The sequence below is a fragment of the Tachypleus tridentatus genome, chromosome 1 (assembly GCF_004210375.1).
Source record: "Tachypleus tridentatus isolate NWPU-2018 chromosome 1, ASM421037v1, whole genome shotgun sequence".
NCBI classification, from domain to species: Eukaryota; Metazoa; Arthropoda; class Merostomata; order Xiphosura; family Limulidae; genus Tachypleus; species Tachypleus tridentatus.
The window spans coordinates 59,722,212-59,749,139 of NC_134825.1; the positions used below are offsets into that span (position 1 = coordinate 59,722,212).

Consider the following 26,928-nt stretch of genomic DNA (forward strand, 5'->3'; position numbering starts at 1 on the left):
CACAGCGGTATGTCTGCGGATTCACACTGCTAAAAACCGGGTTTCGATACCGTGGTGGGCAAAGCACAGATACCTTTGTGCTTAATTCTAAACAAACAAACATTCAAGAATTAAGTCAATAGTTAAGCAGGGAGGTAGAGGGGTCCATATGTACGTGATCAAACAAAGACCAAATGAGACAACATATTATTACTCCATAACTTCAAATAGGCTCTTGGAAAAGATAGCTCTAAGAAATACTTAAGAGCTGCAGGTTGCTACCTTTTCGACTAGATATGATTTACCTTTATTAAGGGTGAAAAACACAATTAAAATATAGTTTAAATTCAACATGTTATCCATGACAGCAACTTAAACATTTTATCGCTACGTGGCAAGCAAATTCAGGATTTTAAGAAAACAGGATAGTATTACCCCTTAGTATTACAAATTCATATTGCGCATGACCAAAATTCCGATTCAATTTGCGTATCGTGCAGGGTGCTAATAATGACTTATGGATGATACTTTTTGACGATGAGAAACCATGTGAAGTAAAAATGTATCTCATGACGGCTGGTATTGGTATTAAAACTTTTAGTAATAAAGTAGAGAACAACGTTTCGACTTTTCAGGTCATCTTCAGGTTAACAGAGAGTTTGCATGAATGATACGTTTCTGTTTCAGTGATAACATTTTTAAGTGTTCTATTTTGTTGTTGTTATTAAGAAAAATTGGGATTGTTTTGAGGTAACTTTGAGCTATAAATACTAGGATCATGGTGGGAACCTAGTAACACTGATGTAAATAAAACTAAATGACACATGAATGTTATGCGAATAAGTGACCTATAAAAGCCTATTTGTTGCTGTTAGTGTTACTATTAGGGCTAATATGTTAGTAAAACTACGTGGTAGACGATTACCTTTTGCTAAGGCCAAGCAGTAATATACAAATGAGTAATAAAAATTTGTCACAAACGTTTATATTTAACATCGAAAGAGCTCAATATTTGTCAAGGAATTTTCATACGTGTTATTAGTTGATCATAAAACGATAAATTATTTGACCATTCACTGATTACGGTTTTCAGCTTGCTACCTCTTAAAATTAACTCCCTTTTTTCTTTTTTTGATTTTATTAATCCTTCACCATTAAAGTTTTTGTCCTTATAAGTCTACAGATTGTTTCTAGCTCAAAATTATGCAGGCTCAATTGTATAACTTTCCTTAGCTGTATTGGTACCAGTAGTGGGGCTGACAAGTTGAACTTTCCACTAAGTTCTAGTGCTATTTATTGCATAAGAAGTATACAATGTAAGATAAAACCTTCCTCAACGGTGAAATTATATTGTAGTAATAGACGCTACTTTACCAATAACCTTGTATTGTTAAGGCAGTCCACTCAGTTCCAAAATTGTAATAATAATACTAACTACAGCAATCCAAGTGGCAAGTGTTGTATAAAGAATTTCTGTAACAGTGCAAGCATTCACATATTAATGTATATGGTATTTGTTTGAACAAAAGTTTAACTGAGTGAAAATATTCTGTGTTTTGGTGTTTTCAATTTGTTAAACATACTAAATCCTATGACTTTTCATCATTTTAAATTGTGGAAATTACCTTATTTCTTACCTACTTTTGTTACATATGTTGAATGTTCCAACACTAACTTTCCAACAGTTCACCACATCTACAAAATTGTTTATCATAAACATGATAATTTTAATATTGTAAAACGTATTGTCAACAGGTATTGGGAAGGTAAGTGTAATGGGATTATTCCTTGTTATTGTATACTCAGATGATACCTTAGCTTCACTGATGCTTCTTTCTTATGAGGAGTGTCAGAAAGCTAACCAAATGCAGAGCAGAAAAGTGTCTCATATATGTCCTCACCCTAGTCATAGTCACTCTGTACATAAAAGCCAGATTGCACTATCCCTTAAGAACATCTGATTTTCCATTTCTGAAAGCTGTCTTGTTAACAACAGTATCATAAAATGTTATAGTTAAATTACTGTTAAAGTGTACTATACACAGTAATTATTAGCTTTACTGTGCAGTTAAATCTGTTTCAAAAATTTTGTCATTGAATTACTTTTTATGTCCATATGTTTTAATGATATATACTTGATTATTAAACAACATATATTCATTACACATAGTTTAAGACAATAAGAGATCCATTTTTCTATCTAAGCTGTTCCACCTATTATAATAAAGTAAAATAATAGTTAAATACTCAGTGACAGCTCTTACCATTCAAATATTTACAAACCTTCCCTTAAAGTTATTTAAGTTAATTGCATGTATTATATTTTGAAAGCAGAAAATTCCAAGGCCCATCATCTTTAAAAACATAAAGCTGTTTTAGCCTTAAATGCCTTCTACCCTATCAAAATTGATACTTACATCTCCTTGTCTTACGATTCTCACTGTTAAGTGCATTAACAATGACAAAACAATACTATAAGTTTTTAGCAGTTTAAAATATCTCAATCATAGCCCCTTATTTTAACTTATTCTCATATGACAACCTTTACATCCAAGGTATCACTAGAATAGCTCTCCTGTTAACCCTTTCTTAAAGTTTAGTACCCTTTCTAAAGTAAAGAGCCCAAAACTGAACACAGTACTCCATTTGTGGCTCAACAAGTAACCTACAGAATGACATTATAATTTCTTTAGACTTGTATTCAGTATTTCTGTTGATACATACTAAAATCCTATTAAAACTACATCTTATTTTTTTCTTATCTTCTGGCCCTTACAATTGTTAAGTCCTAGTTTAGAGCTGCCCTTACAGTTGAGTTGTTACTCTGTGAAAACAAACCAGCCCCCATCCCATTTAAACCATTCACTCAAAGTAGAACTCCATTTCTAAATTGAAATGGTCCCACAAATGCAATCAGCAAGTCTGCTTGTATTTACATGTTAACCTAAGCCTATTATTCATCTCTTCTAACCTACTTATGATTTCATCTCTACAATTAAGTCTTGGCAGAATCCCTTTTATTTGAAAGGCTTATAATTAACTGTTAACTTCTCTAACCTAACTCTCCCTACATTACCAGCTTCTCTATGCACTAGAAAAACAACTAGTATTCTTTACTATATCACTTGTTCTGTTGGTTATATCCTCCCCATGCTCCTGAATAGCAAAATATAATTTTCTCCCCATTTACCACACAGATTATTATATTTACATGCCTTACTAAAGAATTACTTATTAACCTCCTCATGTTTTCCATTTCCATCCTTATCTGTCTCTTTTGCTATCTTTCCAGCCTCTAGTTTAGTTTCTAATCTGGACAAGCTAAAGACCAAAATCTGTTACTCAATATAACCTGTTTGCTATAATTACATCTACTGCTACTAGGACTGTTTTATATGCCTATCGTATGAAGTTCATTAGAAAATATGCAATGTAGTATTAACTATTTCATGATATGTGTTTATTTTCTGTTGCTGCATGTGATACAAGTACTTGGATATAACAACTCTTTCTATATATATTCAGATATCATGATATTACAGATGTTTATTATAACCAGTAAACTTCTTAAACATATTACCATTGAATATGTGTAATTATTTGAACTAATAGACACTGAAAGGTGATCAGTACAGAAATATTAGATTATTTCACTTGTTGATATCACTAACTTTCAAAAAGAAGAAAAAGATTCTTAATTATAAACTATAAACTCCCAAATATGTCATAAGGTGGGCTGTTAAATAAGTAGATTGGTATGTGCTATCATGCCTTTTTTTTTTTTTTTTTGCCACTTGGCAAAGTGCATGTTTTATTACAGTTGCAGTAAGGAGTATTGGGCCACCTTAGTGATTTATATAGTTTATATTAACTGTGTTTTAAAAATATGTTTATAATTGTTTAGGTTGTAATATACAATATAGTACAGTTTTTATCAGTTTCAGAAAATATTTAGCTACAAAAGTATAAACTATAGCTTATATAATCATTTCAAAATATATTCCCACTAATTATTCTGATCATTGTATTTATCTTTTATTGTATTTTAGAAGCCATGAATTCAGTACAGCATCAAATTCTTGTTCTCTGTGTCCTCATGGTTGTAACATTCACAAATTTACCAACAGCTATTACAGAGCAACATAAAACATTTAATAAAAGGAATGACAGTTCATCAAAGTCTGTTCAGTACCGTGAGAGAATAAAGTCTTCTGTTTCACCATCAGAGTTAAATAGAGTGAGTGAAGAGAAAGCTCCATTTATCGATCTTATTTTGATTGGTGTGGTTTTTATTGAGCACTTAGTTTCTGTGGTCATGTCCTATGTTATTAATACTATTATTTATTATGTTTAGTAAATATCCATAACTTGGATATTGTTCTATATATTACAAATTTTAACATTGTACACAACTTCTGAACATGTTTACTGAATATGCAACTTAAATATACTTATAATACCACAGATAAGTATCAGAGGTACTAAAATATATTTTCAGTGAACATCACATATTAAAGCTGCATCTGGTAGAAATAATTACTGCAAATGTATATACTGTGGTCAGGGATATTTTCACTTAAAATTCATGACATTTTATGATTAAAGTGATTGAACTTCCTTATGTTTATAGGATATGTTGTACAGTATGTTTTCTGTTACATGAAGGAAACTTTTGTGTTTATGTGTTATATAGTAGTTTTGTTCTTTGTTCAGTATATTTCGGAGGTTGACTGAAACATTGTCAGTTTTGTTTAATTAAATACATCTTTTCTGGTTGAATAAGTAATTTCTAAACTGTCATTCCATGCCACTTTCTCAGGCTCTTCTAATTGCCATGTAATTTATATTCTTAGACCATTTAGAAGATTTGTTAAGGTTACCAGATTCCAGGGAAAAAAAACAGTTTAAATAATGTGCAATAATAGTCCAGGATCTTTTCAAGCAGTGTGGAATAAAGGATTACATATTTATGAAGGTTAAGATAAAAAAGTTAAAACTTTTTTTAGTACAGTAAAATACACTGAATACCTGCATATCAACATTATTACACAGAGAAACACTTCATTCAGATGACAGAAAATTACTTAAAGCAATCAATGGTTCATTTATATACTTGTAATACAAAATGTAACATTTAGTTTTGGTACACATAAGTATAGTATCATTTTTAAATGTTGCATTAAGGGAAAAGTATCTGAATATAAAAACATTATTCTGTAGGAAGCTCATAAATAAAGAAAAAGAAGATAATAAATAACAAAAAATTAATATCTTACATGATAATGCAATACAGAATACAAAATAATTGTCAGTTAACTCTTTTCTAAAACCTGCAAAATGGCTGCATTACGAGTTTAAATAACTATATATGTTATAAAAAAATATATCCAGGTTGTGATTTTAACAGACATTCATTTGCTAAATAATCTTAAAAAATCATGAAGTTAAAGAAACACATTGAGTTCAATGAATAACTAAGCATAAGTAAGGCATTTAAAGATCAAAACAAATTATATCCTAATAAATTTATGTTATTAGTGTGTCATACAGGAAACTGCACTGTCAACAACAAATATAACATCACACATCATAACGTGGAAAACAAGATAAAATAAAACAGAGAGAGCCTCACTATCTAATTAAGAATAAAGAACTTCCAGTTTTTATTGTCTTTTGAATGTGTTCAGGGTATCAGGTTTCTTGTATTTTCGCTGGAGCACATTATGAACAAAGGACCATCTCTCATGGCTGTTGCTCTACATCCACCTTAATTTAAAATTTAAAACCAATTTTTAATATCAGAGAATCACCTATTGCACTATTGAATTTTTTGTAAGTTACAGATCTCCACTACTGCTGATGGCAACTCATTCCATAAAGTAATTATCTTGGTATAAAAATAAAACTGTATTAAATGGACTCTCTCTCTTCCAGATCTAAAACTTGTGTCCCCTCATCTTGTTTTGTTCAGAACACAGAACCAGAAAAATTGTTTGACACCCAATCTGTAAATAGCAAAGATAAACAATAACTGTATCTGTTGTTTCACTAAACCTACTGTGAAAAAGTAAACAACAGTAACATGAGAACCATAAAATACTAAACATCTTACAAAATTAAATGTAAAAAAAAATTACATATAATTGTATTAGAAACATAAGGGAATTCAAAACTTAATATATTAATTAATAAATAAATTAATATCTACCAGTAAAAAAAGTTATAACAATCAAGTATAGATGTACATATTTCAAGTTAGGTTGAAGTTGGTAGAGTACTAATGTGAAAAATAAAACATAATTTATAAAAATGGTATGTACAATCAAATAAAACTTTAAAAACACACTGAATCTGTGACGGTTTTGGAATGTATATTTTATTTTTAGGGATCTTGTACAATAATTAAGCATATAGTATATTGTTTTTCATAGTACAAAGTTTTCTTTGTATATGTGTGTGTGTGTGTGTGTGTCTATATGTATATATTCTATTTTTAATGTATAGTATCATGTAAGATCTGTAATGATGGTAATGCTCATTTTCTTTATTGTAAAACTAAAAACAATCTTAGAATTATTTCAAAATATCATAATTCTAAATAAGAGCTTGAATATTACTGAATAATGTGAACCCATGGAGTTCATTTCACAGAATCTTGAATATCTTATAACCTAACAGAAAAATAATACAGTAATATGTTATTTCACTAGATTTGTTAATTTTCAATTTGTTTTTTAAGCTAATTGTAATCTGATACTTACTATATATATATATATATATGTGTTATAAATGACTTCTTTCTGTTTTTTTGTTGTTGTATTTTTAGTGGATTACATTACCATATTTAATTTATAATTAATAAAATCTATATTCCATATAAAATTTTTATCCCTGATACAATTTAAGTGCCGAATTTATTATGCATTGTTAAAATTATGAAGTACAAAAAGTTTTTATTTTGTGTTCTTATAGGTATACCAGTTACTCAAGTTAAAACAGAAAGTTCTTAGTCGTATCAAAGAAAAAGATAAGATTCAAGAAACTGAAGGGAAGAATATTTCTACTGAAAAACAACAGAAAAAATATTTGTTCAATTTGTACATGGATGAACTAGTTTCAGCAGAAGAAGGAATTCACCTTGCAATTTTAAGGCTTAATAACATCCTGAAGGTTAGCTGAGTTTCTTATTAAGTTGTGCTGTTATAAATATGATGAAGTACTTTTTAGTTCACTTGTAGCTCAAATTTTCATCATATAAGAGGAAAAAAACATTTATATACTTGTATATATGTACAAATGCATGTATATTCATATGTGTATTGTTTTTAAAATTATCCAATTGCATATATAAATTTAACTATTTGAACCTTTTTCCTGTGTTAATAAAACACACAATGAAGGGCAAAAGTAGTTAAATGTAAATGTAGGCTTCGAAAAGTTTGATTGTATTCTTAACAAATAGGGTTGATAATGGAAATTTGTATTTTGTATTCAATACCAGAAAATTAAAAACTCAGTTGCAAATGGGTTTCAGTAAACATAAATATTCGTTGGAACCCTAAGTACAGTTTTGAGAGCCATATGCAATCATATTTTTTGCAAGCTTAAATTCAGGCTTGTATGACATAACGATACAAGTATAAACTTTGTTAGCCTAAATACAGTTTTGTATTTTACATGTAATAAGCATAAATTTTGGAAATCAAAATGCAGGCTAATACATTACATGCAATAAGTATTTTTGGAAACATAAATTCAAGACATTTTTAAACATAGAAAACCATCTTTCTAAACATTATTAATTTTGGAATTTTTACTGGAATTATGGCTATCTGGTTGACAGCTATTAGAATTCTGGGGATATGAGTTTTGTCTAGTTCTTTTGGCAAATTATAAAAATTTGATGTCCAGGGATTTGATTGGTGTCTTTGATTGTTCAAAAGGATTTACATTTGATTGATGTAATTAGTTTAGAGGTCTACATCTAAAGATTCCTTACTGTGTATTTATTTGTGTATTACATATACTCAATATTCCTCATTTCTAAAAGTATTTAAATGTAGTTATTAATTTTAATTTATGTACTTTTATGATCTTAAAATATGCTTTTTGCCTTTTATAGCTGGATTTCCAAAATCTGACGAAAGTACGGAACAACTGTGAAACACATTTACGTCTTCTTCAGGAGGCACTTATTAAACAGCAAGTCATGCTGAACGAAGTTTCAAAAGTTGAGAACACACACAGGGATATTCAGGTTTTGTATTTGTTGGTTCTGTAAATAAACTTAAGTATATAAGTAAAATTTAAAAGAATTTGAATGTTTTAATAATTCTAGAATTGTTTATAAATAATACCAAATAAATTGATAAGAATGAACTTATATGTATGTGAAGTTACTCTAAAAAAATGACAAAGTAGGATAATGTTCATACTTTTTTTTTTTGATCTATGATCAGCTTTTCTCAAATTATATCAGTTTTATCTTGAAGATTTTTCTCCAGGTATGATTAGCTGGGAAGGTTGGTCCAAAGGCTCAGATTTCTTAATATTGCCATAATGCTTGAAAAATTGTATCATGTTCACTCCTTTAGCAACAATTAGATTGGCATTCATAACTTATATATAAGGATGTTTTATTCTGGTTTATACTAAAAGCCTCATATATTTCCAAACAGCCCTTTATTCATGATGAGAAAGAGAATATTTTAACTTCTATAACATATATAAAATAATAAAAATTATTCTTTACCTTTATTCAGTTTTTGATGTAGTACTTACCTCCTCTCAAAAGATTAGCTATTCTCATTCAGTGCTGCCTTCTGTGTTCAAAATTCTTTACAAGCCTTCCTTCCTCTCCCACCCTGTTGGAACTGGAAGATTCCAGTGTGTATCTCATGCAGCCATCATGTATCATTCCTTAATCAATAGAAGTATAACATGCTTATGTGACCCATCTTACTCCATCTACACTCCTTTGCTGAACCTTCATTTATCATTTGAGTTCAGATGTGCTCTTTTGTTTCTTTATTTCTACATGTCCTAATTTGTTTTTCCCCCAAAGTGGTTAATTTCAACTTACTTTGATTTATACAACTTTATTATCATATTCCTTTTTTAACAGTTCATTAAAGTTACTTTTTTTTCTGCACTTATGTTAGGTATACACTTTATGTGCTATGAATTCCAAAGGTAATGCTACCTCTTCAGGGGTTAAGAGCCTTAGGATTGGGTAATCTGTTGATGAATTTATTTGCTTTATATGTAGGGAGATCAAACATTACATTTTCTCATCCTTTTCTTGGCACACTTTAACACTTTTGAACCTTTGATGGTTAATGAGGAATTTGTCCATCAATATTCATGCACAGAATTTGCCAATCATTAGTGTCTCCTAGGTCTAATTCAGTCTTCATGGAATTTAGTCACAGGTTTGTGATGCTTTCTTTATGTCACTTGATTCTTACTTATTACTTTTAGGTTTTCCTCCTTCCCCTAATATTTGTGTTCATGCTGATTATTTAGCCTTGGTTTTATGTGAGGGAGGGGGTCATGCTGCTCTCTCCAAGGGCTTAAACTTATTTTACCATTTCCTCCCATGGGTTGTTTATCAATTTTATATAACTGGTTCTTAGGTTTCTCATTACTAATTTGGAGAACAACTTCCAAATTGTGTGTCTCTCTTAGTTTCTTTTTTTTTTTTTTTTGAACATTAGTGGTAGTGATGCTATATTGGCTAAAGACTTTACCCTCAATTTATTTTAGAATTTTCAATAGAGTCCAATTTGGCCTTGGGAGTCAGAGCCTTATTTGCCTCAGACTCCTCCACTCCTAAAAATTTAGCATCTCTGATTTCTTATTTCCTTGTTTCCTTGAAACTCCCATGACTATTCAGCATTTATCAAAAGTAGTTTGGTAATTACTCTTGCATTGAGCAATAAAACTTGTTCCCTGTTCTTCTTGGAGAATTTTGTTCTCATCTTTTCATTATTCCCAAGACAATTGGGGATTGGTGGCCAGTAATCATTTGTTCTCACTTCCAGATTTACCTTGGAATCCCTCTTTCCCTGAGATAGGCATGGTTTCTCCTGGGTCGTATATATTGTCTATGTGTGCCTCCTATACTTACCTTTTCATATGATATCACCCCCTTTTCATTCATCTTTTTGATTTGTCCATCTTAGGTTGGTTAATCAATTTCAGGCCTTCCCTTTGGACATCCTCTGAAACCTTGTGTGTTTAGTTGAGTTGTCCAGGCTTTTGCACATAATCTCCATGTTCAGGGTTTGTGATTTCATTATTATATGACCAGCTGGTTCTTTCTGAACCTGAATAGACCAAACCTACTCAGCAGCTACTTTCTGTGGTGGCTCAAATGGGCTGGTTGGTCAACATACAGAAGTTCTTCCTCTGATCCACTCACTGTATTGTCCAGTTGGAGGCCTTTTTCTGTGCAAACTTCTGTTGAGTTCTGTTCTGCCTTCTCTTTCATGTCCTAATTTAATAGAATTTTAGTTCAACACACACCCTCTGCTCAGTCACTTACTGCTTACAGGGTTCTGTTGCTTTTGGAGAATTGGAACTTCCATGATATCACTGGTCCCCCTTTGTAATACCCTTTTATTATTCCTTCAGAGGGCATTTCACAAATGATAGGACCTTAAATAAAATCCTCTTTCTTCCCTTATTTGTTTTCCTATTTATTTATGAGATTAGGTATATTGATGGCTGGACAATGCTCATATGTCAGTGGGTGTACTGCTTCCTGTCCTATGTTTGGATCTACAAATTTTTATGAACACTTACTTCCCTTTGGGTACAAGAAGTATGAGTCAATTACCACAATGCTTCAGACCAGTGGTCTGCAAACTTTGGTGTTTTACATATAGTTGTTCTTGGACTTCTATCCATATGTTGGCTATTACATCATTTTCTTTTCCTTGCCCAGCATTGTCTGGGGATGATTATTTCAGTCAATTCTATGGTGGTGACATGCCATCCATTGTGGGGCAACTGATCCAGAGATATATGTTTTGATTACTGGGTCTCTTTTACTGGGGCCATGCACATTATATTTGCATTATTATGAGTCTTGTGCAGGGTGCTTTTCAGTTGATCATGGATTATATTTTATGCACTGAGTTAGTATTAGATCACTTATTTTGCAGGGTTCTTTGCCATTACTATGAGTCTCCACACATGGATACTTTTGCTACAGGCCTGTGGTTCAAGTTCCCTCTTGCACCTCATGCTGACTCTGGCATATGATACCTTCAGCATGGAAAGATCTCACAAGTATCTTTGTGTGTGTCATACAACTGATTACTTCATCATTTGATTTCTTGTCCACTCCACTCCTTGTTGAGTCCTCATGATTGAGACATTTCCTTGTTAGCTAGCTCTGTCCATTTGCTTTGCAAGTAGGGTGGACGATGTGAGTAGCAGATCTTCTATGGTTGGTATACTGCCAAAGGGTTACCAGCTCACTAGCCTACCCTGGCTCATCTAGTGGAAATTTTCACTTGGCATTTTGACCATGTGTCTGCATTCTCCTCAGTTTATGGATATCAGGTAGTATTTTTCCTGTACCTTTAATGTTTCTGTTTCTTCTGTTCTTCCCATGCTCATGTATTCCTTCCAGTTTTGTTGTCCTCACAGGTGTTCTACCCTTGCAGATTGGGTCATTTGTGTGATAATTTATTCCCTTACTTTACCTCTATTTGATCCACATCCTATTGTTTAATGTAACCTCTTTCCCGTACTATATAATTCCTTCTCTTAACGTTTGGTAACAGTGGTAGGTTTTTTTGTTGTTGTTTTTAACCTGAAGATGACCTAATAAAGTTGAAACATTGTTCTCTGCTGAGATACATTTTTACTTCAAGTGGGTTTCTTGTCATTGCAAATGGTTGGATTTGTTTTATTGTTGTCATTTCATGTACCCTTCTCCCACTACCTGTTTTTCTTTAACCTAGTTCATTCCTCCTCCTGCAGACCTTGGCAACTCACGAGGATTGTTTCTCCTTTTCTCCTATTTCCCTTCCTTCTCTTTTCCATTTTTTCTGTTCACTGAATATGGATAGACTTGTGTGTCAGGTTTGGATTTTTTATTCTTATAGAGCCTGTTTTGCTACCATCCAGGATGCATGATCCTGTCTCTCTTTATTCCCTGGCAGTCATCATTCCTTTTTAGTTTTCACCTTCTCCCATTATGAAGTGGATCCAAACCATTCTTCCTCATGGACTTGTTGCAGCCATCCTTCTGTACAGTCTTACACCTTACTGTTTCCCTTGCTTCTGATCTTTCTTGTCCAGTGCAGGAGGTTCTGCATTCAACATGTGGACCATTCCCTGCATGTTCAACTCCTACTGTCTACATCATCTCGTGGTTTTCTCCTTGTTGGGATTTCATTTACCACCTGTGGCCATTTTTTAGACTTCAGTTCAACTTTACCTGGTAAAGTTTATTCATCCTATTTTTCTTTTAAGAGCCTTTATCTCGGTGGTGAGTGATGTCTGACTATGTATTCTTTAACTCCAAAATCCACGCTGTAAGCCATGTTTACATCCACACTTATCTATGGCTCCTTACATTCACTGTTATAATGAAATGTTTCCCAAGATCACTTTATGGTTATTTACCTCACAATAAATCTTCATAACCATGCCTGTTTTGGATTGTACCACTTGTGAGTTTCATGGGTAAAGTAAAAGGGGATTGCTGTCCATCCTTCATGTGCCTTGAGTGAATAAATTGGTGTAGTGTACTTTTCAAAATATGGTCACCCATTGCACTGTATCCAGTCATGACATTTCTCTGGAGTGTCCAACACATTGTCTCTTTCCTTTCTTGAGTGAAGTATGGGAGTTCTTGTTACTTTCCAGTTCCAGGTTGCTGGGTTTTTTGCTGATGGAAACACCCTTCTGAATGAGTTCCATAAGAAACAGATTAGAACCATTCACTTTTAAGTGAGGCAGTGATGTTCTGCTGGTGCAGATGTAACAGAGCCTGATGTGGGCTCCTGGTCACAACCTCTTCTTGTGGATTCCTGTACATGGTGAGGGGACCTCTCAGGGAAGGTTCTGTTTTTCAGTTTACCTCCTCTGTGATTTAAACATCCACCCACGTGTTTGCCGTGCATGGCGACCTGTGAAGGGGAGGAGAGGATTCTGGTGGTTGAGGGGTCTAACCCGAACACACCACTTTGGCCTTGAATTACTGAAGACGGGTGGCCTTTGGGTGGCCCCCCTTGGGTCAATCAGCTGGTCTACTTGGGCTAGAGTCAACCAAGTACCAGTGTTGGAAGTTCTCAACGGGTGTTGTGGACATTGTGTCTGATGCTGGTGTTTGGGTATAGTGCTCACAAAACCCTGGCATTGTTGCAATGTCCTTGCATGACATTGTAGTACATCCCCTCGTAGGGCTCCATGGTGGGTGGGGTCAGTTGGTACCGAAATTTTCATTTTTTCCTGTGGATCCTCCAACAAAAAATTTAAATAAAATAGTGAAAAAACAGTCAATAGGTAAATGACCACATCTTAAAGACTCTGAGCAGCAATCTTCAGCATCTGTAACACCTGTACCCCATTTTCTTATATTACATTCTCTTTCAGAAAAACCTTCAGGGCAAATGTCCCCCTTTTTTATTCAGAATGAACTAGAGGGACTTGCTAGTTCTCCAAAGTCAGTAAAGAAGCTTCGATCTGGAGACATATTGGTTGAAACATCCACATTCCAACACAGTGAACTCCTCTTGAATTCAAAGGCAATTGGGGATGTACCTATTGAGGTTACCTTTCATGCTACTTTGAATTAATCAGGAGGAGTTATTTTTGAGAGGGATTTGAAGAACGTCCCTGAGTCAGAGATTCTCACTGGTCTCTCCACTTAAGGAGTTTCTGTAGTGAGGCGCATCTCCACTCGCAACGACGGACTTACACTGCTGACAAATATCCTCATTTTGACATTTACATCACCACGTGCACCTGCCACCATCAAGGCAGGTTATCTAACTTGCAGGGTACGGCCGTACATTCCAAACCCTCTTTGATGTTTCCATTGTCTGAGGTTCAGCCACTTAAAGACGTCCTGTCGTGGTTCCCTGACATGTGCTTGTTGTGGTGGCAAGGACCACGATACCTATGAGTGTCACACGGACCCGCATTGTGTCAACTGCAATGGTTCCAACTCTTCCCACTTTCGTTCTTGCCCAAAATGGTTGGAGGAAAAAGAGGTTTCAGCATTTGAAAATGACTCATAACATTAGTTATCCTGAGGCTCAGAAATTGCTGCCTGCCACTCCATCTCGGACATATGCTGCTGCACTCCATTCCACAACTACACTGGGAGTGCAGACAGATCTCTCTGTGCCTCCAAGAGAATCGTTTTCAAAACAAATGAAAAGCCTTTTGACCTCCATGGTTAAAAAGGTTGATGAATCGACTTCTACATCCATCTCTGTTCCTCCCATACATTCCAACAAATCTCAAGATCCACATCCTTTGGTTTCAAATACAGGTATTTCTTCTGATACATCTTTTTCTCCCACCCCATGATGCAAAACAATCGTTCATTCACGTCCTCAGTCACTAAAATCCCCTTCCAACAACAAAGACCTGCCCAATCGACCTAGGGCAAGATCCATGGAGGTTGATAGACCTTCTCCGAATTAGGACAGTAAGGAAAAAAGACGTGGTCGTAAACAGAAGGGTTCTCCAGCCACTTCACATACCCATCATTAAAAATGGCCACCTTTATACAATGGAACTGTCGAGGTTTACATTCTAATCTGGATGATATCAAAACACTGATTGCTTCCTACCATCATGTATGTCTTTTCTTACAAGAAATATTTCTAAAACCTGCTGATACAGTCACCATTCGGCAGTTTTCTCTGTACAGAAATGACAGGCTGTGTGATGGACGAGTACATGGAGGGGTGGCACTATTGGTTGATCAGCATGTGCCCACCCCGTTTTTATCACCAAACACACCCTTGGAAGCCATAGCCATCCGTGTTTCCTTGGGTCATACCATCACTGTTTGTTCTCTCTACCTGTCCCTTGAAGAGACATATGATCAATCAAACCTTGATGCTCTCGTTGAACAGTTGCCGTCTCCATTTCTAATCCTGGGGGACTTTAATGGACATCATTTTCTCTGGGGAAGTGCTGTCGCTCTTTGTATGCTCGCTATTAATCTTTCTCAATTGGTTTCCACTTATTTTCTGCACCTGGTCCCTTCATTATCTCTTGGTTTGCTCCCATTTTTCATGGAGGGTTGACAATAATCCAGTAGGCAGTGATCATTTTCCTATACTTTTGAGAGAGACTGGCTGTGGTCGTTGCCACTTTACCCTCATGCCCCGGTAGAAGCTGGATCATGGAGAATGGTCCACTTTCACTACTCTCGCAGAACATGATCCTGCCATCATGAATCAGCCATCAACAGACAACTGTGTGGCAGCGGTAACTGACTGTATTATACAAGCAGCTGCTCAGTGTATTCCTAAAACCTTGACATGTTTTCCACAATATTCTCGTCCATGGTGGAATCCTGCTTGCCACTTGGCACGGAAGGCTCAAAAATGGGATACTTTCCGTAGATATCCCACACTTTTGAACTGCATCGCTTTCCAACGGGCACGTGCACGTGCTAGGTGGGTAAGACTTCAAAGACAGAAGGAATCTTGGATTAAGTTCACAACTAGCATATCCTCTACCACCAGTTCCAAGGTCATGTGGGACAGGATTCGAAAGGTTAGTGGGCACAACAATTATGTCACCCTCTCCATCTTACTCTCTGATGGCCAAGAGGTAGCTGATTCTAATTGTTTTTAACCAGATCTGGCAGGAGAATGTTTTTCCTGATGCCTGGCACCAGGCTATTATCTTACCTTTCTCTAAACCATGGAAAGATCCCAAGATTCCTTCAAACTACTGTCCAATTGCTTTGATGAGCTGTCTCTGTAAGACCTTAGGATAGTTAATGCTCGTCTTGTTTGGTTCCTCGAATCCAGTGTGGTTTCGATGACAGCATTGCACCATGGACCACCTAATTTGACTTGAAACATCAATCAGAGAAGCCTTTCTCAAATGCCAACATCTTGTTTCAATATTCTTTGACATTGAGAAGGCTTATGACACAACATGGAGGTACGGCATTTTGCAAGACCTCCGTATATATGGGTTACGTGGCCATTTACCCATGTTTATAAAAATTTTTTAATGGACAGGAGATTCCAAGTTCGTGTGGGTTCGACACTTTCCCGTTCATTTGTACAGGAACTTGTGGTCCCTCAGGGCTGTGTTTTGAGTGTCACACTTTTCAGTATAAAGATAAATGCCATCACTGAACAACTCCCTCTCACAGTTGCAAACGGGCTCTATGTCGACGATTTTCACATCTCGTGTCAGTCGTCGAACATGAGATATATTGAGCGGCAACTACAAACTGCCCTCAGTCGTGTACTGAAGTGGACTACGGTGAATGGCTTTACACTTTTCTCTCTCTAAAATCGTTTGCATGCACTTTTCTGCCAACGGGGTATCCACTTTGATCCTGAACTCCATATCGGTGAAGTTTCACTGCCAGTGGTCCGTGAGACCAAGTTCTTGGGGCTTATCTTTGACCGTAAGCTGACCTTTATACCACACTTAAAGCAGCTACGGGTCAAATGCACAAGAGCACTAAACATCCTCCATGTCCATTCTACCGCCAGTTGGGGAGCGGATCGATGTTCTATGTTAAAGTTATATCGTGCTCTTATTCGTTCAAAACTCGACTATGGATCAATGGTCTATGGCTCTGCCAGACCCTCAGCCTTAAAGATGCTGGACCCCATTCATCATCAATGACTTCGACTCTGCACTGGGGCTTTCCGCACTTCCCCAGTTCAGAGCTTGTACGTGGAATTTCACGAACTTTCTCTGCACCTTCGCCGTTTGCAACTGTCTTTACTGTATTCTTCGAAACTTCACTCCTTACCAAAGCATCCCACTTCCACTTGGGGATGTGTTTTCCTTCCTCAATGGGCCTTACTTTTTCAAAACAGACGATCTGCCATTGCTCCTTTTGGCCTTCGAATCCAGGCGCAATTGGATGAATTGGGTCTGTCGTTGGATAACATTGCAGAATTCACTGGTCAGCCCATCCCACCATGGCTTATTACAGTCCCCAAATGTGATCTTTCTTTAAGTCATCTGAGAAAGGTAGATACTCCTGATTGGAAGTACTGTCTTTTATTTACTGAACGTCTTTCGAACAATCATTCCATTCCAATTTATATGGATTGTTCCAAATCAGGTAATTCTGTGGGCTCTGCCATGGTTTGTTGCAGTTCGGTGGTTGCATGCAGAATCCCCTCTACAGCTTCTGTGTTCACTGCTGAACTGTACGCTATATCTCTTGCCCTGGATCATATTGAAGCTGAGCAGTACTCCAACTGCACTATTTATACTGACTCCCTTAGTTCTCTGCTGGTCTTGGAATCACTTCATGTTGGCTCACACCCTGTTCTCGCTGATATTTAAAACCAACTGGCCCATTTCTCATTAACATCTACTTCTCTCCAGTTTTTCTGGATACCAGGCCATGTTGGTATTCGCAGGAATGTGCTTGCAGACATGGTAGCTAAATCTATCTGCTCTGGCACTATCACCACTGTGCCTATTCCGTACATGGACTATGGTCCTGTATTCAAGGCTTGGTTCCGTGCCAGCTGGCAGTCCACTTGGAGTGAGCAACGTGACAACAAACTTTTTCAAATAAAACCCTATATTGGGCTTTGGCCGTCTAACTTTCATAAGGTTTGGAAGGTGGAAGTTGTTCTAACTAGACTACGCATTGGTCACAGTTTTTTAACTTATTGTTTTCTTTTATCTGGAACTGATGCACCAGTGTGTAGTTTGTGTAACACTCAAATCACTGTAAGCCACATTTTACTTTCTTACCATCATTATGACTCTCAACAACGGCACCATTTAAAACATGTTCTGTCCCAGGGTTTGTCTGTAACATTGGACAGTGTAATTGGTGATGGTGACACTGTCCACCTTGATAAAGTTTTTAGTTTTTTAATAGCCATTAATCTTTTTAACCTCATTTAAGTGTTTGATATTTATTCATTACACCTTTTTAATTGTGGTTCCCTTTTCAGAGTCTTAATCTCTCTAGTTTAATTTGGCATTGGAAAATGGCCATAACATTAAATAACTCGACACCAGGACTGGAAAGGCCAACTTCAGGTGACTAACGCTGCTGTTTGAACTGTCCGTATGAGCTACCCGTTAGTCATCCTGGCGAGTTGTTATTACAATGTTGCTGCATGTCTTTTAACACTTTTATTACTTTACGTTTTGGTACTGGCCATAATGACACATAACCTGGGACCAGGACTGGAAAGACCAACTTCAGGTGACTGACGGTGGTTCTTGTATTTACCTGTTAGTTTTCCTGACAGGTTATGATCATTACCATTCTGCTACAGAAAATCCTTTACAACCTTGTAGACTGGATGTCAACATTGGTTTTATGCCATTTTCTGTTTTTAATTGCTGTTTTGTTTTTACCTTTTGTTTCCTTTTACGAATTTTACTACATTTACTTTACTTTTACCTTTTTACAGGACAATTGGCTAATTTTTATTACGATTTTGCTATATGTCTTTTAACACTTTTCTTATTTTACCTTTTGATAATGGCTGTTATGACAACATAACCCGGAACCAGGACTGGAAAGGCCAACTTCAGGTGACTGATGGTAGTTCTTGTACTTACCTGTTAGTCTTCCTGGTAGGTTATGATCATTACCATTTTGCTAGAGAAAGTCCTTTACAACTTCTCTTACTCTGCTTTCTCTCTTAACATTATTGACTAGGTGTCAACATTGGTTTTATGCTTTTTCTGTTTTTCAATGATGTTTTGTTTTACCTTCATTTTCTTTTATGTATTTCACTAAATTTAATTTATTTTTACCTTTTTACTGGATGTTTGGTACAGATAGCCTAGCTGCTTTGTGCCATAAAATACTAAATCAATCAATCAACCTGATCACATCTATACAACAACTGGAGTTGAGCTGTCTCTTTTCTTGATTACATGAACTCCTGACTCCACTTGCACAATCACTGGAGTCGAATTGTCACATTCATAGGTGTTGTGACCTTATATCTTTTACACACTCAATGGAGTTGAACCATCACTTTTGTGTTTGACTGGCTTAGAAGTGGTGTGGTTCCCCTCTTCTAATCTTCAGATCTATTTGTCTCATTGTCAAGGGTACTCTTTGGACAGTATTGGGAGTACTTCTGTTGTTCCCTCTTAAGTGAAGGTTTCGTAGGGGTGTATAGAGGAAGCCACATGTGTCACATGAACATGTCATGCTTCTATTGGTTAAGAGGTGACACATGATGATAGCATGAAATTCATGTAGGAGTCTTCCAATTTCAACATAGAAGAACAGAAGGCTTGTGGCTTACATAAAAATAAAAGTTTGCATACAGAAAGCAGCAGTGAACAAGAATAGCTAATCTTGTGAGAGGGGGTAAGTACGTGTCTAATATACATTTTCAGCATACAAAAATTATAGCTTCTGTTATACATGTTAACGATTCACAAAGTTCCAGTTACATTTCTTACAGTTTTATTAGAGTTGAAATAATTGATTTGTGTAACTTTAGATTCAAACACTACAAACATTCTTACTTACAAGTTCAAGCTAAAAAACAAATTCCTAGATGTTTGTTATTACTAACTTTAAAATTTTTATAGGGAGCAAAAATATAAATTTACTAATTAAGATAATGCTAAAATAATTAAGCACAACTTTGCTTAATTTCAATGTTTGGAGTAGCAGGGTTTTTGTTAAAAATATACAAAAAATTATAAGAAAACAAATGTATGTTACAATTTTGTTTTCAACTCTACATCACAATTAAACAAACATGGTTCCAGGAGAAGAATACTTCACTGCATGTACATGGTTATGCTGATGAGCTGCTACACAACATTGCTGTTGCTGCAGACAAACTAGAAAGTCAGATGGAAGATAATATATTTGAAAACATATTGCAAGGCTCAGAAGTGGTAAGTACATATATGTATTGAATTAACTCTTGTTTCAAAAAGTAATAAACATTAAAGATCACAATATGTAAAAATACTAATGTTCATTACTCTTACTTTGATATTGAATATCAGTATACAATAATCCTATATTATGTTGTTTTAATGTTCAGTAACAAACCAGTTACAAATAGTATTTTAAATAACAAAAACATACAGCTGTTAAGTTTTACACAGGCCACCAATTCAAGGAAATGTACATGAGAAACAAGGAAGTAGAAACAAGGTTTGTAAAAACAAAACATTAATATATGAAGTTAACAACTTCTTGAAGTAAAAATGAGTGTATATTGATTTAACACTTTGCTCTGAGTAATTAATGAATAAGAAAGTAATATCTATCATTTTACAAAACTGTGTTCTAACACAAATTTATCTACTTATTTACATTGTTATTATAACTTAGCTCTGATGTTGAAAGGAAATATGATAAAAATACAAAAAAAAACAACTTATTGGCTTGAACAATGATTCATAGTGGAGAATGCTGCTAATATAGATTTAGTGCAGGTGTAAGTATTATCTAACTCAGTGCTAACTAGCTTGGTTTTAACTACAGATTTTTTATATTTTCTATTACAAGCTTGACTTGTAATCATACAATAAACCTTTGTTTTTACTTTATTAAACCAATTCTGTTTGGTATGAAATGTTGTGTAACATAGCTAGTAAGTTGTCCATGAAAATTTCACAAGAATTCTTAAGTAGATTTCATGCACCATTTCCTCAGTTAATCATTGACTGTTTATTTAAAGAAAACTACTAAATATTTATTTTATTTTCATGATTATCTTATTATATTCTTCACAGCATGACCTGTTGTTTAGGTGTTGATTCTTGTTGAACTCAGTAATACAGTTTGATAAACTGTTAGTTGTACTAACCAGTTCTCCAGTGCTAATTTAGTAGTACTCTTCTAGCACAACACTAATGAAAGCATCACTTTAAAACAATGATCATTTGTAAGCTGTTCCAAACCAAGCTTAAACAGTTAAGTATTTATTATGTCTTAATTAATGTCTAGTTTAAACTGTTTGTTTGTTTTTCAGTTTTCTGTAAGTAATGATCTGTGTTTGGAAGTGAAAGAGAAGTGGCATTTATTAATATATTACACTCAGAAAATTGTTATGATGACAGTTATTCATTGCCAAAACTGAAAATGTTAATTTAGTAATTAAACTCTGAATATCACACACTCTCCAATTAAGTTACTTGAACCAGAAAGAATAGTTTTCTTCATGATTGTACTTTTGATTAAATCTGATTGTCAGATTTTATTATTTATTTTAATTTCTGTGTAACTTAAACTTTTGCACTTAGACCTACTTATCAAATCAACTAACTATGTCAAATTACTATCATTAATTAGGGTATCAAGGGGTAATAATGAGAATGAAAAATTAGCAGAAGGGTAAATTGGCTAAAAAACACATTTGTCCAAAGACACTTTAGTGAACTACATGAATTATGTAATGCCCAAATAAATAACACTTGCAAAATAATGTTATCACAGGCACACAAAAACTTGTAAATTAAAATAAACATAGTTCCTGAAAGAGAATTAATCTTAATTTTAATACATCATTTAAAACTTGTACATTCTTACTCTAACAATTTTAGCAAGAATGAAATGCATTTTGAAATGTAGACTTAACTACACAAGTTTAAAAAAAATACTATCTGCCAAAGTAGATTAATCATCTTCCAATACAGTACTTCTCTTACAAAATTAGCTTTTCCTTCTTATGTGCATCCATGTCATACCAAACATGCTTGCCCTTTTAGCTGTGGAGGCATTATAATGTGATGGTCAATCCCACTATTCATTGATAAAAGAGTAGCCCAAGAGTTGGCAGTGGGTGGTGATGACTAGCTGTCTTCCCTCTAGTCTTACACTGCTAAATTAGGAACAGCTAGTGCAGATAGCCCTTGAGTAGCTTTGCGAGAAATTCAAAACAAACCAAATCCATTATGCACTTCCCTCTGTTTGTAAACTTTTTTTAAATGCATAACACAAGACATCTGTATCTCCCTTTGAATCAAAGCTTGTAACATGTCTTTTATGCATATCATCATGATTCATCTCTCTACCAATAGGAGAACACAACTGCCACATGATGCATGTGACATCCTTTATGTGCCACAACTAAACCATCTCTTCTCATTTGGTAGTGCTTGAGTTCAGACTTTTTTTGTTGTTGTTTTTTTCCTTCTTCAAGTGGTTTATCAGTAATATTTTTTTCTCTGTAATTTTAAAAAGGTTTTATGTGTTTGGTATCAAGCATAAATTTCAAAGTAAACATAATCATTAAGGGATTTATTAGCCTCTATTTGCAGAAAGATTGAATGTTATGTAGGATAATTTTTGCCCCTCTTCCCCCTTCTTTTATCATATATGAGACTGTCCATATCCTGAACAGTTTTGTGTAAGTGGGGGGCAGGACCCAAATCTTCCATTCATCTATTGATGCCCAGTGTTTCCATCTTTATCTTACCCTTATGACTCTTGCAGTAACCCTCTTTAATCCATCTTCTGTCTGTATATTTCCAATAAGTACTCACTTCCCACTCTCCTCCCAACAATCTTCTGGTGCTTACATCTTCTGACAAACTATGAAGTAATGATTTGGTACTGGAGTATAGAGGGAGTTACATGTGATAGTAGTGCTCTCCTATTGGTGGAGAGATGAATCATGATGTTTAATATATTATTGATGTTTTCACATAGGAATTTCTTATTCTTCATGCACCTATCTATTTCACTCTAAGTTCTGTGGTGCATGTGACTAAAATGTGCTGACTTTAGGCCTTTATTTATGGATTAGTTAAATATGTGTTTCTTCTGTCCTTCATCAAATTAGTTTCTAATTATGAATTGTGAAAAGTGCAGAATAATATATCAGGTACAAATCAGTAGTGAGAAACTATAATAGCTTCTTTTAATGAAAAAGTGTGTCATTGAAACTGTGCATGAGCAATGTAAGAGAATATATTTAACTAAATTTCAGTCTGGATATGAATTATGTATTACAAACTCAATGAAGGATATATTAATTTCCTCCATTTTAGTAATATTTTTCTATAATATCATCAGATGTTATAATCTGGTTTGTGACAAATTTTCAGCACTACAACGTTTGAGATTACACTGTTAACAGGCTCTTTTACTTAATTTTTAGTAAGTGCCTCTGTAAGATGGAGATTATCATCAAATATCAACAGCATCTTTATTAGATGTAATAAGTTTTTTTTCAGATAATAACTATCATAATCAGGTATTTCTATAAAAAATAAACTACTTGAAATATAATAATCATGAATATATGTGAAGGGCAAAAATGGACTATTTTTAACCCAAAAGATGCTTCATTCTGATTCAAGGTGGCTGTAACACATAATTATTTCATAGAAACAAAATATAATAGAATACATTTGTCAAAATTGAGTTAGATAACACTGCAGTTATGGTATTAGGTTTAGGTGCAATGAAAAAAATTAAGTTACATTTTTGAGAATTTTCTCAAATAAATTATTTTTACAACCCAAAAACTTTTCATTAATTTTACCAACATTGTTCACATCAAATATGAATTTATATTCTACCTAAAGTAGAATAATGAAATTTTATCCCTACTGATGTTTAAAAATAATTTTCAAAGGGAGTTAGTAAAGGTGTAAGTATACTATTTAATCATTCCTTGGTTGGAAAGTTTTCTTATTGTAATAAAAATTTATTTTTTTATATGTATGTTTAAATTAAACTAGCTGAATTTATCTTAAGACCCACACTGTTAATGATATAAACTTGTATCATATAAAATTTATAAGTGAATGGTTATATACTGAAGTTATCAAACTACTGAGAAATTTAAATAACATTGTAATTTTCCTCTTTTTACTGTCATAGACATATGTATGCTTCCTTTGTAAGTTTGTTAATTGTCTTTTTCTTTGTTGTTGTTATTGGTGTTTTTTTTCAAGTTATGTATAATATGAGTAAAATAGAATTTATCCAAGTTCAAAAGCAAATTTTCCATTTGGTGAAACTAGAATGAATACTTGAAATTTCAATGAACTGTGTATTTCTATTTTCACTACTTTTGTTTGTTTGCTAGGAGCAGAATTAGTTTTCATTTCTGTTTATAGAAAGCATCAAACTTGGAAGCTGTTGTGAGAGTTGGAGAAGATGATACAAAATGGAACTTAAAAAAAAAAGAAGAAACACAGAAACAACATGAGAAAAAACCTGGAAAGGATGATTCACCTGTGGCCTCAGAAAAGGATGAAGAAGATGAAGGAATGATTTGGCTAATTGATCCAAAAAATAACCGCTTTGTATTAGCTAGAGGCAGTGATTTAACTATTCCTCTTGAAGACAGACTTCTGATTCGTGTTAGTGGCTTTCAGTTTTTAAACTTTTAATTGAGATTTAAATATGGTATTTCAGTGGTTTAAATTACCACTGAAAATGAATCAATATGGTTGATATGAATTCTTACAATTTTCACATTTTCCTTCAACACAGGATATTGTGTTTACAGTTGTAACATCATTTGTGCTCAGCTGGCCATGCCATTATCTGGGGATTCCATCTATCATTGGCTACATTTGTTGTGGATTGATTCTTGGTCCATCAGGTGTCAATTTATTAAAGGTACAAACCATTTATCACAACTTGATTTTAAAAAGTAGTTGTTTTTTGTTTTGTAATTTTGGATTTTGTGAAGATGTTAAAGAGATGGAATCTTAATGCCAGAAATCACTACTGATATATTTATTTACATACAAGTTTAACTGAAGGTCTACAAACCCCTTTAATTTGAAATGGTTTGGAAGCAAAAGTGCATTATAAATTTTTAAGCAGTTTTTAAGTTCAGTAATGTGACTTCTCAGTTGTAGTTTTAATAATAAAAACAAATTATTTGCTTGATTTTTTAAATATTACCATTTTTAATAATTACATCATAACATGAGCAAGTCTCTTGGTGTATGTTATATTTGTAACTAGAATAAATACCTCATAAAATGATCAAATTCTAAAAGGATTTCAAAGTTTTATCATAAAGAAAAAAACACATTTTGTTAAAACAATATCTGAGTGATTGCAAATCTTACTTTTTACTTCATTGATTGTTAAAGACTGTTGAGCTATGCCAAACAGTGTGTAAATCTCAAAATCTGTTTGTATACATTTTTCTTATTGGAAGTGTTAAACTTAAGAAAAGAATTATTTTGTTTATGGCTAGCATACTGTGAAGTTTAAATTTCTCTGAAGATCACAAAACTTGACATTAGATGTTTTCACGCTCATGGTTTTTACTAACAGTTAGGATTTTTACTGAAACCAGAACTAGAATGGTATAAATTTATTTCATCTCACTGGTCAGTAAAGATGTGGATGTTTTCATATTTGCTTACCTGTCTTATGAACATCAAAGACTATAGAAATTAATGTAATAGTACTGTAATGGAAATGTTTGGTACGTAGTTTGTTTAATATGTGTTTCTCTAAAACAACTTACATGTACATTTTTTTGTTACTTCTTTCAGAGTTTAGTACAGTTGGAAACTCTTGGAGAGTTTGGAGTCCTGTTTATTTTGTTTGTGGTTGGGTTAGAGTTTTCTGTGGATAAAATAAAAAAGGTGTGGGATTGAATACAATTTCCTATCTCTTTTCTGTTTCAAGGAACTTTTAAACAAAAAGTATTATTACTGTAAAATAATTAATTAGCTAATTACTTAACTCACAAGTAAAAGCTCAATTGAGGAAAAAAATAAAATTGGAACTTTTAACAATCAGAAGGATAAAGTAACTGCCAAAATATCACAAAATAATTTATTTTTTTGTGAAGGAACCATCTGATCAGACACTGAACATATGATTCTCTTTTAACTGTTTACCTTTCTTACTACCAAGATGTGAGATATACTAAATGACCAACATGGTTTATATGCCTTTCATGATCATTTTAAATAATATATTTCTGAGGCATGCAAAAAATAATCTAATGATTAATTACTTATAAAAATGATATAGTAAGCATTTGACCAAATGAAAAGAACATTGAGTATGTGTTTTATGTATATTGGTAATCAAATGGTTAATGCTTTTACTTATGAATATATTTTCACCACCAGAATGTGATAAAGGCCCACTGTATTGTTTGATTAATTATTTTCATTGCACTAGACTAGTTTTTTTCTGAATTCATGCTTGTTAGTGATTCTTGAAAGAGCAAAAAAGAAAAAAGTAGGCCTCTAACAGTGGCAGAATGTAAGCAATTTGTTTGATTTCAGTATATAGTCATTTATTTAACATTAATAACCTAAGATACTGTTCTTGTTTGGATAACATGTAACTAATTTGCTGCAATGTAAGTAATGAATTAAAGAATATATTAAGCTAATTTTTGGTCCTTTCTTCATCAAAATTCACATTTTGGTGAGGAAAAAAATTCACAAATAAAAAACCAGTTACTCTGTTCAATGATAACAAATAATTAATTGTGATGGTATGTCTCTTAGTTATATAAGCACCAACATTATTTGTGGTTATTAGTAGTGATTAAAATACTATGCTTTAAAACCAAACAGAAGGGTAATGTGTCAAACAGCATTGAGAATAAGCTATTCTTTTATGATCAAAGTATTGGCTTTTATAGTGCTGTTAATTGAGTTGGAAGTTTTAGGATTGATATTTATCAGGTTAATTTGGTATAGAGTTACATTCAAATGTGGTTTGTCTCTATGATCACTGTTTTGATGTTTCTTTATTATACCACCTAAATGTGCAATATATATGTATGTTGTCATTATTTTATTTCT

The 26,928-nt window shown here is 33.7% G+C and overlaps 1 protein-coding gene across 5 annotated transcripts in view; it reads left to right on the plus strand.

Annotated features, from left to right (window-relative positions):
• The window catches only part of LOC143249626 (transmembrane and coiled-coil domain-containing protein 3-like), a 63,733-nt gene that overhangs the window by 14,269 nt on the left and 22,536 nt on the right, over positions 1 to 26,928 (plus strand). For 2 of the 5 annotated variants that reach the window (XM_076499812.1, XM_076499854.1), the window contains exons 1-8: positions 431 to 564; positions 4,029 to 4,216; positions 6,952 to 7,149; positions 8,102 to 8,236; positions 19,933 to 20,064; positions 24,250 to 24,495; positions 24,629 to 24,757; positions 25,654 to 25,746. In XM_076499812.1, the coding sequence (XP_076355927.1) occupies positions 501 to 564; positions 4,029 to 4,216; positions 6,952 to 7,149; positions 8,102 to 8,236; positions 19,933 to 20,064; positions 24,250 to 24,495; positions 24,629 to 24,757; positions 25,654 to 25,746 (1,185 nt within the window). In that variant the 5' untranslated portion in view covers positions 431 to 500. Of the gene's footprint in view, positions 1 to 430; positions 565 to 4,028; positions 4,217 to 6,951; positions 7,150 to 8,101; positions 8,237 to 19,932; positions 20,065 to 24,249; positions 24,496 to 24,628; positions 24,758 to 25,653; positions 25,747 to 26,928 lie in introns of those variants that run through there. The other 3 variants (XM_076499832.1, XM_076499843.1, XM_076499821.1) reach the window with 2 other exon arrangements.